The 16,719-nt window shown below is 40.0% G+C and overlaps 1 protein-coding gene across 2 annotated transcripts in view; it reads left to right on the top strand.

Moving 5' to 3' along the window:
• The first annotated feature begins 1,298 nt into the window (after positions 1-1,298).
• The window catches only part of C1H19orf38 (chromosome 1 C19orf38 homolog), a 46,891-nt gene continuing 31,470 nt past the window's right edge, over positions 1,299-16,719 (top strand). For both annotated transcript variants that reach the window (XM_061583448.1, XM_061583438.1), the window contains exons 1-2: positions 1,299-1,375; positions 4,708-5,019. In XM_061583448.1, the coding sequence (XP_061439432.1) occupies positions 1,345-1,375; positions 4,708-5,019 (343 nt within the window). In that variant the 5' untranslated portion in view covers positions 1,299-1,344. The remainder of the gene's footprint in view (positions 1,376-4,707; positions 5,020-16,719) is intronic.

Below are 16,719 nucleotides of genomic sequence, written 5' to 3'. Positions count from 1 at the left end.
ATACATGCCCTTGTCTGCACCATACATACAAAAGAAGCTCTGAAATGGGTGGGAACTCTCTCCTGCATGCATGGATGTATGACTTGTAGTGCCCAAAGCATGTTTTGGGGTGGGAACCTGTAGTTCCTTACACATGTTCTACATTGCTTCTTGTGCATAGATGCACATATCCATTTAGTGTTTCCACAAGAAAATCCATGCCAGGCAGCATGCAGTGGCATCTCATTGAGGATACTCTCCCCTTTTCCTGGCCCAGAGCAGATTGTGGGGTGGGCACCCCCAGTTACTTATTTTTTTATGATTTTATGACATCATTATGCATTTATGGGCATTTCAGAAGCCTGGTAATTTTGATGCAATAAATTTATTGTTATTCTTAACAGGGAGAGTCTGTAGATTATGGAGATATATGATACGGGGTACCCCAACATATATTTTGGGTTTCAGAGAGATGTTAATTTTGGCTTGGAGTTGCTGTAGCTGTTAAGATTTCTTCTTTTTCAGTGTTTTGAACTTTCAAGCAAATGAGGAACTGGGAACTAGGAACCAACTTCAGTATTGTAGTGGTGATTGCAATCTTGGTAGATAACCACCCACAACATAACTCAGCAGTTGTGGACACACACCCTTCACTGCCAGGGCTGCCTACATCTGTTTTCATCTGTTTCCAAATGGCTACACTGGAGGGTCACGCAGAAACTATTTGCAATGGGCTTTTATTGTTGCAATGAAACCAGTTTCTCATGAAGTGCTTTTCAGGAGCAAAAAAAATGCAATAGATCAAGATTGTGTGTGGATTATATAGAAAAAACAAGTAGTCTCCATGGATTCCAGAATAAAATGTGTGAACGCAGCCATAAAGGAAGCCACAGACCTGAACTTGCAAGTTCTGAAGGTTTATAACAGATGCTACTGGAGGTCGCTGATCACAATAAGTCATAATCGACTTGAAGGCGTACAGCAACAAAAAAACACATGAGAAATGATTAAGAGAGGCTGAGGCACTGAATAACTAATAGTAAAAGCCAGCTCCCTTTCCTCTTGGGTCTTTTTCTGACAACGTATGGAGTAGCTGTTACAGTCATTACAAAACAAACAAGGATTCTGCATTTGTAGTGACAATGGATTTGAGAGGGAAACCATAAAGTTTGGTTTGCGACAGGAAATGGAAAGGTCCTGCTACTCAGGGACAGATTGCAATTTCCTCTTTAGATGGCGAAACTCCACATTAAGCAAATTGCCTTCTCTTTTTTTTTGTTCTTTCACATCTTGCAAGAAATTTGCAATATATAATTGACCTTTTCCCTGTCTGTCTGCAAAAGATGCAAGTTGTTCCACAGTAGCATGGATCTTAAAATTCTCTTTCTTCTAGCTGGTATGTTTTCCATTATATTTTACATTGTATTTCATGCAAGACCTTTCTGTCTGCTACCCCAAATGGAAGAAGAAAGATTTAAGTGGATGAAACCTAATCAGACGCATTTGTATGGTAGGCAACTTACTATCCAGGTTGCACTATAAACTTTTGGAGCAGGTTTGGACTTACTGAATCATTATTGGGATGGGGTTCCAAGATGAGCTGTTGTTAGAAAGAGGAGGGCGAAAGGGGAGGAAACTGTATTTGGTGATAAACAGTCTGTAATATTGAACGGGTTTTTTAATTGGACTGGAAGAGGGATGTGGGCTAACAGGACACACAGATAGTAGCAATGGTGGTCTAAATAACAAGTTCACATCTGAGGAGGTCATAAGACCACAAAATAGGCCGGAACTTTTAAAAGGGTTCCAGTAAATAACTTTTTCTGAACTTATAGTCCTGTCTTGCTATTTTGGCAGTCACCGTGCTAGGGCCCTGGACTAGCACTGGTATAATGGATCTATTGCCAAAGGCAAATACATAGCTATGAGGTTTGTTTCTCTCCTCCTCCATCTCAACAAACATGCACTGAAAAATAAATGCAGCAGACAGTGGTACGACCCAGTTCTCATCAGATAACGGGAGAGGTGCAACTGAATACAGGTTAAAGTTGAAAGGCATTTAAATCAGCAATACACAGAATAGCAACAGTCCTTGTATTAGCCTTTATTGGAGAGGCTGATATTGAAGAAGACTATGTTGAGGAAGGCTCAGAGGTGAGTAGGTGTGAGGTTACAAGTCCATCCAATGAGCTGACATGGCAAGCTTACTGGCAAAGATTTTTAAAACATCAGTAGTTTCAGGGGAAAAAGGAGTACCTGAGACCAGCTTGTTGGTTTGGCAAGCTGCTTTGGCAAGAAGTGTGGCTGCAAGGATATACTGTTCAAAAACAGGGAACGTCAAATCTAAAAGGCCCAGAGAAAAAGTAAAACTGGAATTATGAGACTGGAAATGTCAAATAAAGAGGAGCTGCAGATTTAAATGGACAGTGTTATGATTGGCTGAAATATTTTCATCTTGTTTAACTCAGGTATATTGTTTGAAACTAAGGGACATTTATGAACAGTACAAAGTAATAAAAAGATGAACAGAATGTTTATAAGACGTGTAATGAATTAACAAGCTTGGAATAGATTCATTAATTGGACTCTGAATCAATTAGACTTTGAATTGAACTGGAAGGCTATTAGGTGATTGACAACACTTAATACAAATTGTTTATTGTGATTAATTAAAGTGTGGTGAAGTGGTTAAGGTGTTGGACTACGACCTGGGAGACTAGGGTTGGAATCCCCACACAGCCATGAAGCTCACTGGGTGACCTTGGGTCAGTCGCTGCTTCTCAGCCTCATGAAAACCCTATTCTTGGGGTCGCCATAAGTCGGAATCGACTTGAAGGCAGTACATTTACATTTTTTAAATTTAAAGGATTTTGATAACTATCTGGAAGTAGCAAAAAATATTGCATTATTGTAAAATACTGCAGATAATCTTTTATTCTTTCCATAATTGTATATATGTAATTTCTACACTGATTTGAAATGTAATTAAGGAGAATGAAGAAACAGGAAATACAAGTTAAAATGACTGTTTGGGGAAACTGGGATCAAGGAAACAAACTAAAATGCAGGATATTAGGAGAAGAGAGTGAGCAGCAAGCTTCATCTCGCTGGGATAAGATACAACAAATATTACTAAAAGAATTAAAAACAATTGAGAAAAAAATAACTCAAGGACAATTAGAAAAGAATAAAAAATAGAATAATGTATTACAGATCAAGAAAAAACCTGAAAGATTTAATAAGTAATCTAGAGAAAAGGCATGAAACAAAGGGATTTAAATACTCAAAAACAATGAGGAACAGCAGTGGGGGAAAATAAACAACATTGAAATAGCTGTAAGTGAAATGGAAATAGTAAGAAAATGGAAACAATGCAGACAGAATTTTAAAACACTGTGAAAGACTGGACCAAAAATAATTAGATAGTTGGAAACAGAGTTAGAAGCAAATAAACAACATTGGCAGAAATAACGCAGGAGCTAGGTAAGAAGAACTTGAAATGGAGGTTTTTGCAGAAGGACTGAAAAGGAGGAACTTAGTACTGTAGACTGTTTAGAGGAGTATCTATCTAATTACATACAGTTAGGCACACTCTGCACAGTGTGTGTAGAAGCAGCTTTCAGAGTAGGGAGTAAAATTAAAAGCAGCCCAGACTACTCAAAAGAGCAATCTGACCTAGAGACATTTTGGTTAAACTTATTAGCTTAACGGTAAAGGAGGCAGTAACTTATAGATACTGTGCAGGGGAGAAACTAATTATAAATGATAATCAAGTTAAGATTTTGGCAGATATCCTGATAGTCTAAATAAAAGAAAGGAGTTTAAATTTCTTACATTATTTGTTAGATAGAAATAAAATAAAATATAGCTGGGGAATTTCTTTTACATTATTGATTTTGATAAAAAAATGGATGGGTTTTAGTCAGGACAGTGAAGGAAGCCATACAAATGAAATAGTTAAATAGGGGAAAAAATTAAAATTAGATAATGGAAGACAGGAATCTGACATAGACATTAACACAAAAAACCAAGTCAGTATCAAATAAAAGCAAAACAATAGGGGAAATTAAAACAGAGACGATAAGGACCTGAATAACACTGAAGAAATATATAATGAGGATACTCTGCGGGAAATAAAATAGTTCAGATCAGTAAACTAGTATAAATCTAAAGGAAGAAAAGGACACAGTAAGATTAAGTTATAAAATTTCTTTTTTTAAATTACCATATAGTGAACGCAATAGACATTCTTTCATTTTATATCACAAGTTTGAACTCTCCATTTCAATGACATAAATTTTCAAAGCAACTACTATAGATATGGATGCATATTTTTTAAAAAATATGAGGGGGGCAGTGAGTGTACAAAGTATGGTTATTCCACAATAAATGCCCAGTATGTGAAAACGGCCAGTCTGAAAGCACCCTTAGAATAACAGCTGACTACCAACCAAGCTTGGCTGCCTAAGAACACCAAGTTTGAATTCTCTGAAATTTTGACCACAGTGCTTATGGCTGGTTTTTCTGTGATTTGACAAGTTACAAAATCTAGAGCTGATCAAGAAAAGGTAAACATCTGACCAAATCTGCTGTAGAAAATATTAGTATAGCACCAGTAAATTTCTAGTTGTACAATCTCTTGGTTGTAGATTGTTGATAGTACATACAGCTTTGTGACTTAAAAAGCTCGATTCTTAACACCTCACTCTTTGCCTTGTGGTATTTCAGGCTCCTTGGTGGCTTCCAGCCGGTTTCCCTCTCCACTGATTCTTTCTAACGGCCGTGTTGAAGGAGAATCCATTAAGATTACATGTTTGGCACCCAGGCACTTTAAGGATGCCTGGTTTTTTTTGTTCAAGGTGAACCAAGTTCAACCATTGCAGACTCTGCCTGCTGCAGAAACACAGCATTCTGTTACTTTCTTCCTAGAGAATATCACTTACGGTGACAGAGGCCAGTATAAGTGCCAGTATGGCATGTACAATGGAAGTGAGTTGAAGCTGTCTGAACTCAGCCACATCCTGGAGATTACTGTGGAGGGTAAGTACTAACAAAGCTAGATGAGCTCATTTTGGAGGATTGGGTGCACTTGCACTGTTTTCAAGCCATGACCTTTATCATACTGTGTCGTATGCTGTGAGCCATGATTTTCAGGGTCTACGCTTTCTCCCTTCCCTCTCATTCTCTTTCCTTTCTTTGCAAAAAATCACACATATGCACAGATGTGGTAATTAAGCTTAGAAAAAAATGAGAGCCAATAGGAATAGTGTGAATGGAATTTATTCTATGTGAGCCTAATTGCTACACAGAGGCTGCAGGCTGCATCCAAAGGTACCACAGGCTGTTTCAAGCCCACAGACCAGCAGTTCCCCACTCCTAATCAGAGCTTGGAAGATTACTTTTAAAAGGAATAAATTACAGTTACTGTTACATGGCCCCCAAAAGCAAGAAACGTGTCACACACCCCTCCTTCTCCCTTTCCTTCCCGCGGCGAAATGATTTGAAGCAAAAACCCCAGCGAGTAGAATGAAATTGACAAAGCTTTCCAGAGGCAGGCTGAAACCAATCACCCCCTCCTTCTCCCTTTCCTTCCGCAGCGAGAACTCCTTTACAGCCATATTGTGCTTCGTTGCAAAGGGGGAAAGGAGCATACGTCATTTTTGTGCTGACCAATTGGTTGATAGGGGGAGGTTTTAGAGGCAGAGCTTGGAAAAAGCCAAAAGAATGTAGGGGTCTTACCGCTGCGTGTGCGGGTGCAAAAAAGCTTTTTTTTAATTGGGAAAGAGCGAACTAAAAGGCAAAGTGAGGACTATCAGATGACAAACCGAATATGGAAACCGTGGATTATCCCGCTCCGTTTGGATAAGCCCTCTCTCTCTCTCTCTCTCTCACACACACACACACAGTCATCTTTCACCTCCACAGTTCTTTATCTCCACTCTGCTGCTACTTCCTTCTCCTCCTTTATCCATGTTCTTGCCCTCCAGTTCCTTTCTTCCTCCACTCCATTCTTCTCCACCACCATCCATTTTTTAAAACAATTTTCCCCCACTCCTCTCTCCATCTTGCGCTCCACCTCCTCCTTCGTGGCCTCCTACCCACCCACAGTGCACAAGGGAAGAGCGATGCTGCATAGAAGCCCAGTTTGAGGCACATGATTTTCATCCACAAATCAGAGGAGCAGAAGATTTCCCCTGCTGCCCCCCCCCCAGTAATGCCCCAAAGTAATGCTGGAAACATTACAATTACTCCTCAAAAGTATTAAAATTACTGCTCTTTCTATTGCAATCAAAATGTAAAGGAATTACTCACTTGTTCCTCAAAAAAGTAATTCACAGAATCATAGAATCATTCGTTTTTTCTAACTGATTACCTCCAAGCTCTGCTCCTAATGTGGACTGTGGCACATAGGAAGAATCATACATGTGTTCACCCTGAATGAAGACAGGCACGGCTACTGGCAATTCAGTCCCTGAAGCAGCTTTATCTCGGCTGGTAGCATTACCAAATTTTAATGAAGGCACAGTTAAATAAATATTTAATAATATTTGAACACAGGTTTGCTCATAAGAACAGTAAACAGTTTCTTTATTTGCTTAAAGCTATATAGCCACTGCAAAAAGGTTAAAAAAGATAAAATAAAAAGAGTTAAGATACACAATACAAAAGACATGATACATGATTTACATAAAATATATACAAAAATACCTTGTTAAGTAAAACATATCTGCCATCCAATCTTGGGGAATTATGTACATAAAAGATATACATCTGTAAAATGTGTCCGTAAAGAGGATGACTCTTTACATCCTTTTAAAAAATAATTAACTCACGTCACCTCCACATTATTTGTAACTTTAGCTCTGATCTTCCTAGCCGCCAATGCAAAATTAGCTACCCGAGTAGTCACATATTTATCCGTGCCGACTAATAGGGAAGCAATTTATTCTAAAACCGGTCTGTCCAGCAGGTTAGGAATAATGGGGGCAAGAAATTTATCTCTAGGATCCTTATATAACGGACATCTTAAGAGATAATGACCAATATCCTCTACTTCTCCCATATGGCAAATACACACCCGAGAATTGAAGGGGATCTTATTATAATGGCCCTCTAGAATGGCTGTGGGCATCGTTTGAAGGCAGAGCGCCGTAAATGATATTCTCAACCGAGGGGAGGGAAGAAAGATAAGATTCCATATGGAATGTTGTCTTAAACCAGGAATACCAAAGGGACAAGGGTGATAGAAAGGCCGAGTAGAGTGTCCACCTTTGGGCATATAGAAGGATCCTTTCTTTGAGCAGTCTTCTGGCCTTTGGAGAGTAACGGGAAGGTAAGGAGACAATAGAGATCCCATAAACAGCCAGTTTAGATTTGTCTCGATCAATCCAAGAGGAGTGATGGGATAACTGCAGCTGTTCCAAAATACACTTTTTGGGTAAGCAGGAGTCGTCCATCCCAGCTAGGCGCAACCAATAGGATGCCAAGGCTATATGAGCATATGCCTCCAAAGGGTGGGATCCCATCTCCAGCCTTAAAAAGGGGGCAGGGGTACCAGGAGGGGTAGCCAAAACAGACCTAAGAAAGTTGTTCTGGACTTTCTCTAGCTGGGGGGTAAAGCTGTAACCCCAGATCTCTGCCCCATAAAGAAGTTGGGGAATAATTTTCTTATTAAAAATTTCCAGAGCAGGAGGGACCAGTCTGCCACCTTTACTATGGAAGAAGCGGCATAGTTTGTGGACAGAGCGGGTAGCCTCAGCCTAGCTGCATTACAGTGGAGATTCCAGGATAGATTTGAGGAAAAATTCATGCCCAGATAGCAATAACTCCGTTGTTGTTGGATTATTTTATCGTTTAGTCTCCATATGTGTTTGGAACTTTTGTTTCCAAACACAACTACTTTTGTTTTTGTATAATTAATATGGGGACACTCTTTTGAGCAGAAGAGGCCTAAACTGTGCAACAACCTCCTCATTCCAATTTGGGTCATTGAGATGAGGGCCAGATCATCCGCATATAATAAGACAGATAGTTTGATAGATAAAATAGACGGAGGAAAGAACATTGGGCCCGACAATTCCTTAACAATACTATTAACATAAAAATTGAAAAGAAAAGGTGCTAATAAACATCCCTGTCTAACTCCCTGGGTGGTGTGAATTATCTCAGAGAGAAGGCCATTTGCTCCCAATCTCACTCTTAGGGAAGTTTCACGGTGCAAAATTTGTAATAGCATAAATAGTCTTTTATCTATGTTAGTTTCACCGAGTTTCTGCCAAAGGTGCCCCCTATCAACCCGATCAAAGGCGGCGGAAAAGTCTACAAATGCCACAAACAATTCTTTTCTTTTGTGGAACACGTATTTTTGGATGAGGTGAAAAAGAACATAGCATTGATCCACTATGGATTTACCTTTGGAAAATCCTGCTTGTTCTGGGGCAATGATGTCATTCTCAGAGGCCATCTGTTGAGTTTCATTAAAATATACCTAGAATAGAGTTTAGAAGCAACATCCAATAAACTGATCTGTCTGTAGTTGCTGGGATCTGATTTGGCACCATTTTTGTAAATTGGCACCACCGTGCTAGTTCGCCAGCCATTGGGGATAGCTCCATGGGCATTAATAAAAGTAAATAATTTAGCAAATATAGGGGCCCACCATTCAGGGTTAGACTTAAAAAGCTCTGCCGGAATCATATCCTCACCTGGAGCCTTATTAGTTTTCAACGTAGAAATTAAAGAAACAACCTCATCATACGAGACCGGGTCCCACTCTGGGTTACCGTTTAGGGCGCTAACAAAAGGTATTGACGTTAATTGAGGATAAGAGGAGGGGTCATTATATAACCTGGAAAAAAAGACTTTCCATTGTTCCGATGTTATCTGGTTGTCAATATCATGACACTCCAGCCTCAGGCCCTTTGAGACCAGGTCCCAGAATTTAGAGGCATTATTCTCTCTTTTTTTTATCATTAATTTTATTCAAATTTTCCAACAAAACAAAACAAAACAAAACAAATTAAACAATAAAATAAAATGTTGACTTCCGATTTGTCGCAGATCAGTTATAGGTCTATGATATATAACAAACCTGTCTCTTAATATATTACAAAATCACTTTCCTCCAGTAGTTATCTTAATTAATCATCAAATCTCATTAACATCACTTTATTCTTTCCGCAAAAAGTGAAAGAGAGGTTTCCACTCCTTGAGAAATATATCCCTCGATTTTTCTTCAAATAAACGTCAATTAATCCATCTCATCAAGTCTACTAGGACCAATAATTTCAATAGCCATTTTTCCATTATCAGTGTTAATTCCATCTTCCAACTTCCATCCTTGCACCCATAATAATCTTGCTGTCATAGTCATATAGTAAGAGTCTGATGGGAATTTCCTTCATCACAAATATTTCCTTGCCATCAATTCTGAATGTGTTGCTGAAATATTGTTGTAAAGTCATATCTCTGTTCCTCTTTTTTACGAAATGCACTAGCACATCTCTTGAGAGTTTTTCCATTGTCACATATCTGGAATTAATTCTATAAATTTTCTCTATTTCAAGTTCCATCAAATCATTCCAGTCCAGAAATTCCATCGAAACATTGATAGCTTTATCTCTGATATCTTCATCAATTTCTCCAGGGACAACGCCGAATTCCAAACAGTGATCTTTATCTCCAGGATCCACAAACTCCAAATATTTTTCCAGTTCCACACTTGATAAATCTGTTCCAATCTCCAGGACTTGCATCCTCCCTTCAATTTTTGCCATAAAGTCCAAATCTTTTTCCAATTCCACATTTGATATATCTGATCCAATCTCCAGAATTTGCTCCTTCCCTTTAATTTCTTTTTCATATTCTATTGCTTGTCCATCTGCTTCTTTTCTCATATAATCCTTTATTTCTTTCAACCTCTGTTTCACTTTACCGAATTCAGTTGCCATCTCTTGTCTACTCTGTCCCAGTTCTTGTTTCGTTATCTTAATCTCATCCATTATCTTCTGAAACATATCCAGAGGGGAAAACCCTTCCAGGGGTACATCCAGGGTCTCTGCCACTTCTTTGATTGTCATTCTTAAAGCCGAAAAAAAAAACCCCTTCAAATTTCCAATATAGCCACAATTCCCAAGCAAAGAGTAATTTGCTTCTTTTTCCAGCAATAAGGGAGTTAATATTCCAGGCCTGTTGACATCATCTGGCCAGCACAGTTCTTATCTCCCGCACGTCCAAGAATGCAAAACAAATTTGGTTCACAGCGCCGAACAATTAGTAACATACACGAACAGCAGATTCGTCTAAAGAAAGTAGTCCAAGAAAAAGTAGTCCCAGACATATATCAATCAAATAATCATCTAAATCAGATTTTCTCTTTGGATAAGTTGCCCCTCATCCGTTTTAATCTTTATAGTTTCCAAATTCAGGCCTGCTTTTTGCCATAAAAAATAAGATAAGCTTTTAAAATTTTCTTTCCTCCTCCTTAATTCCTTGTATAAAAGAGAGAAGTGTAACTCACCCAGGTATCTTAATTGCTGATTCTTAAACAAATCCCTTTTACTGTAGTAATTTAAGCCAAATGATAAGATTAGACAGAAGAAAGCTCGCCCGTTGTGGATCGTTTAAAAGAAAAAACGTCTCGCTTTTTTTCAGCCCAGCTTGCTGGAAGTCCTAACTCCGTCCTCGGCTGCTAGGTATGCCTTCCTTTCCCAGGGAATTCCTGATCAATTCCAGCCACCGACAGCCCAACGAAGTTTCTGTGGATAATCTATTCGGTTCACCCTTGCCTGGGAGAACATTTACACCAGTCAAAGTTCCCTTTTGACTGATTTTAAACTGAAAAAAGCTTCCTCTGAGATAGAGCTCTCTCAGAGGCAGCCACAGGCGGAGCAATCTTCCGGGAAGTCCTAGAGGCATTATTCTCTAAAGCAGCAAGACCAAGTTCCCTCCAGTGCAGTTGCACATAGCTGGCTTTTTTGTTATTAAGAAGCTTTTTATAGGACCGTCTATAAAACAAATAAGCCTTAAATTTCACTGGTTACTCATCCTGCCTAAAAGCTCTGATGGCCGTACTTAAGCTACGTTTTGCTAATCTACAATGATTATCAAACCACCCAGGCATCTTCTGTGTGACAGGTTTGGTGGTAACCAACAGGGGCCTTAGCATTAGAACAAGGGAATCATATAATTGAAGAGAAACATTGGTAGTTAAGAAACGATCTCTCAAGTCCAGTATCCGAGGGGAATTTAAGAAGAGAGTAAGGGACTCATTCAATTTCCCACTCCAGCGGATCCTTCTTTCTCCCAGTGATACAAGGGGACCAGGCCAAAAATAAGTACTAGGTGGAAGGTAAAATGAAATAGAAAAAAGAGCATATGGTCACTCTCGGGTCTTGAAATGACCTCAAAAGATTTTATTAGGGGAATAAGAGAATTGGAGAGGACCATATAATCAATTACACTCCTTCCCTGAGGACCGAGGAAGGTATGTGCAGTTGATTCGGGAAATAAATCAGAACCATTGCAAATTAAAAACTGAAATTTGTATATTAGTGTAAAGAAAGAAAGCCCAGCAGAATTTATAACTTTGTCCGAGGAATTCCTGTAAGGAAGGACTGATAAATCGTCCGAAGACAGTCCCAATTTACTACCAATGGTCAGATTATTTGAGCCCACCCTTGCATTAAAATCGCCAGTAAGCAATAGGAGGGGATCCTGGTACTGCTGATATATCAGCAGCAACACCTGCTCAAGATCCGACCAGATGGTACTACGGGCCTCATCTGAATGGGCCTTGGAACATGGGGGAACATATACATTAATCATAATTATTTCGGGTGACTCAGGCCACGAAATTTTTGTAATAAGGATGTTTTTAGACGTGGACATATTAATCTCTGAAGCTGTTGGATTCCAGTCTACCGAAATCAGAGTGGCCAAACCACCCTGAGGCCTACCCCCCTTAGAGGAGATAATAGCAGGGATAGAAAACACGACATAGCCAGGAAGGGAAGGAAAGGGTAGGGAAGAAACCCAGGATTCTTGAATACATACATTCTGAAAGCACCTGCAAAACTCGACAAAATCCCGGTCGGTCAGCTTGGACAGCCAGCCAGCTACATTCCATGAAATGACGGTGAGAGGAGTCGGAGCTTGACTCAATTTGGAAGCCGTGTGTCAAGGGGAAATAAACCCCTCTTGATGAATTTCCACCTCACAACTCAAAGTAGAGTTATAAACATTCGGTCCATTCAAGGATGGGAGAAGGAGAGGAGGCGGTTGGTTAGTGGTGTAATCTTTGGATGGTGAGCCTAATTCAAAGTCCTCCAGATATCTAAATAGTGCCCTCCTTCCTTGTAGATTTTTAAGCAGATTTTGCAGTTTGTTTATAATGTCCCGCTGGGCGTGATCAGAAAATGTGTGAAAGTTGGCTACTAGCTCCTCCTCGCCTTCACAGGAGAAAACGAGGGATGCAGACTCTAAATCATCTGTATTTGGCTCATCGGCCGAAGGCTTAGGCAGGCTCATGGGCAGCGGTGTAGACGATAAGGTGGAAACAGCACTTATTTCGTCCACAACAATGAATTTGCTACTGCTGGATGAGTCTAGATCGAAAGAGCCTGATTCATTCTGAGACTTAGAAGGAAAAAATTCAGAAACGTCCATCGAGGTGATAACTCCAGGGTTCTGGTTTTGAATTTGTAGAGAATCCTGTGTGGGCCAAGGAACAACAGGCGCCCTCATAGGGCTTTCATCCAAAGGCTGGGACTTGTCATTTGGTTGAGTGGCTGTTAAAATAGAAGTTGTTTGACATCGGGACATACCCAAGGGATATGGTTGCGCCTGGTTGAAAAAATGTATTTGGACAGAAATCCCTTGCTTGAGTAACTTGGGCCTACAAGCCAGTAGTAGATTAGCCGTCACTTGGAATCGAAAGGTAAGTAAAACCGACAATTTTGTAGATATATTCGGAAGAAATTAAACTTGTATAATGTCCTCTAAATTAATGAATGTCAAGTTCAAGACTTGTAGGACTTCATAGATGTACACTTTCTTGTTAACATTATAACGTTTAATACTATAGTCGGGAAGATTGAGTAGGGCTATTGAATTCCGGTCATGTTTTAAAAGCCAATATTTCACATCCCCAATTGGCGGAGAGGGCTTGGTAGAATAATCTTTAACAACTTGCCTTTCCGAGGACGGTCCTCTCGTAGATGGCCCATGTGATAGCTGCGCAGAAGTCTGAGGAAGATGAAGCAATTTGCTATGTGGTGCAGTCGTGGTAACTTGAGAGGAAACTGTGCAAGAGGGACAATCCTTTGTCCGACCATTAGGAGGCAGTGTTTCTAACAATTTAAACAGTTTCCGAAAGTCCATTTTCTTGCCTTTAGGATGTTTGTACCTCTTGATGTTTTTAGGTTTTTTGCCTTTTGATGCAGCTTTAATTTTCTGTTTACATTTCTGGTTATTGACCAGAGCTGAAGAAGATACTAGGTTTGTAGCAACAGAGTTATTAGGCTTCATCATTAGAGCTATCTTGGCAAATTCCTGAGTCAGGGTTCTTAATAAGCCATTTGTCTCTGAAATAGAGGTTTTGATACAAGTTATTTCGCTTGAGGCAATCGCCAACTGAGTACTCAAACGTAAATAGTCAGGCTGAGATAGAGACTGTCTCACACCATCACCTTCCATAGGGGTAGTCTCTGGGTAAGAAAGGGGGTGGGGTGGGTGAAGGCCTTGACAGCTTAAGAAGCTCAGGGATTCATGTATGTCCATTGCCAAGGAGAGTGGGGGAATCCCAAAGGAACCTCCTTTGATACAGGGTTGAGAGTTTGATTGAAGTTCTGCCTGGGCCAATTCTACCGCCAAGTTTGTATTTTTGCCTGGAGGCTGCTCAGAAATCTTATATGTGTCTCTGAGATCCAGAGACCAATCTAGCTCGACTCCAGAGGGAGAAGCAAGTAGGCTAGAATTAATGATACAATCTGGCTCCTTTAATTCAGAGACAGCGTCTGAGCTGCAGGAACATGACAAACTCTTCTCAGCTTTAGAGGAGAGGAGAAAATGAGTAATTTTAAGTTGTTTAGCCCCTTTCAACTGTTCTCTAGAGTACTCCTCTGGCTGCATATAATTATCTCTATACATTTTCCTTGTGAAAACCATAGTTTCATACAAGGTAACTTATCTTTCTCGAGGCACACGTCTCATTTCCTTGATGCAGAAGGTGAAAAACAATTAGGAAGATGAAACCAGCAGCCGACAGAATCCACCGACCTTGGAGCTTGGAAGCTACCCAATAACTCACTGTTATCACTTTTTGTAATAGGCATGAAAGGCTCTAAGTCAAATTGAATTAAATTAATGGTTTGTAATCAGTTATAATCAGTTGTTTTAAGTATTTTAAGCGCTATGCATAACACAGCTCCGGCAAACTGCAACCTACTCGGCAGCCATCTTATCACTCATAAGAACCAAAAGAGACATTCTCAATTACAGCACCCTGTTTATGGAACGCACTCCCCAAACAGGTTCACCTGATGCCTACTTTGTTGTCTTTTTGGCAACAGGGATATATATTTTAATCTATTATCCCAGACTTTTAATCTATGAGAGAATTGTATTAATTGGTGCTTTCAGTTATTGTTGTTTTATTATTTTTATTGATTTTATTGTTCCTTGTTTTTATTTTATTTTGTAAGCCTGTCCAGAGGGGGCTAGTCTGAGTAGCAAAACATATTTCCAGCCTCTGGATCACAGTGGGAAGAATAGACTGGTCTTGATGAATAGAGAAGCTGGCTATCACACTTTTGTTTTATTTAGTTTTTAGAGAGTGCTCTTACTAGACCGGGTCTACTTGCAATTATACTTTCCCACAATGATCCCGACAAAGCCTTGTCCTGGGATGTGACAGACAAATTGAAATGGTGATTAGACCCAGCTGCCTAGTGCTTCTAAGAATACCAGGCCAGGGAATTTTTTTCCAGAGTGGCTCAAAGAGACATCACTGCTGGGCCCTGTTGGTGCTCTGGCAGGTCCCCAAGTATGCCAGGTTCTGGTGCTGGCCTTGACCAGTATTCTGTAAACACTGGCAATTAATATTCCTGACCTTTCCCCTAGAATCACCATATAGTTAGTTTTCCCATTTTAGTGACCCACCATACTTTAATTAGCCATTATTTAATTCTGGGATTTTACCATTTCCAATGTTTGCCACAAACAGTTGTTGTTGTTATGTGCCTCCAAGTCGACTGCGACTTATGGCAACCCTATGACTCAGCGACCTCCAAGAGCATCTGTCATGAACCACCCTGTTCAGATCTTGTAAGTTCAGGTCTGTGGCTTCCTTTATGGAATCAATCCATTTCTTGTTTGGTCTTCCTCTTTTTCTACTCCCTTCTGTTTTCCCCAGCATCTTTTCTAATGAATCATGTCTTCTCATTATATGTCCAAAGTATGATAACCTTAGTTTCATCATTTTAGCTTCTAGTGATAGTTCTGGTTTAATTTGTTCTGACACCCACTTATTTGTCTTTTTTGCAGTCCATGGTATCCGCAAAGCTCTCCTCCAACATCACATTTCAAAGGAGTTGATTTTTCTCTTATCCACTTTTTTCACTGTCCAACTTTCACATCCATACATACATGGATCAAAATATTGTTTTTCTTGCATTGTATCTGCATAGGATCAGATCCAACAAAATTAACTTTTTTTTCCTGAGCTGATGGCCTGGGTTTTATTTATTTATTTATTTATTTGATTTGTATCCCGCCCTTCCTCCCAGCATATTCCTTCTGTGACCATGTCCCAATATGGTCTTCAGGCAGTCCCACCAGACATACTGAAGTTGTCAAGGTGTAATTTGGTTGTACAGTTGTCTGGGACACTTCTTACATCAGCGGTGGCTAACCTGTGAAGTTCTAGATGTTTGCTGGACTTCAACTCCCTTTAGCTCCAGCCAGTATGGCCAATGGTCAAGAATGATGTCAGCTGGCCTGTAATCCAACAACATCTGGAGAGACATAGGTTATTTATCCCTGTCTTAATTGCCTGAAACACTGACATAAAACTTCTGTCACCACCACCCCCATCAGTGCACAAATAATTTTGTAGTGTTATAAGGCAAGGTATATTTACGACACAAGTACCTTTTCAAAACAGGTCAACAGAAGGGCTGCTCCTCTGGGTTGGCATTTTTAGCATCAGCCAGCCCCTATATCCATCCATCTGCAGCTCCTTCTGCCCTCTCCCTCTGGAGGGAAAAGCTTGGAACCTGGACTATGACATCAGTTGCAAGGGATTAGACAGGACTGCCTCCCCTATAATTTATTTCTTACAGTTATATCCCATATTTCCTCCAATGAGCTCAAGGTTCTCCCCCTCCCCATTTTATCCTCACAAAACAACCCTTTGAGAGACTGTAACAGGCCCAAGGCCACCCAGTGAGCTTCATTAAAAAAAGAGAAACAAATATAATGGAAGAAAAAAGGGAGGGGACATGAAAAAAATTCACCTCCAATTAACAATGAGAATAACTCATCATCAATTAAGAACAACTAGAATAATCAAACCCAGTGAGCTTCATGGCTGAATGGGGATTTGAACCCTGGTCTCCAGTTCCTAGTTCATTCATTGGCGATCACTCATGGGTGAGTAAGATTGTCTTCCAAGGTAAGAACTTTAACAGTGGGTCCGTAAGTGACTGTGGAGGCCTATTCTGGATCTACACAGCCTCCTAC

This window comes from Rhineura floridana, chromosome 1 (assembly GCF_030035675.1).
Source record: "Rhineura floridana isolate rRhiFlo1 chromosome 1, rRhiFlo1.hap2, whole genome shotgun sequence".
NCBI lineage: Eukaryota > Metazoa > Chordata > Lepidosauria > Squamata > Rhineuridae > Rhineura > Rhineura floridana.
This window is presented reverse-complemented; position numbering and strand designations above follow the sequence as displayed.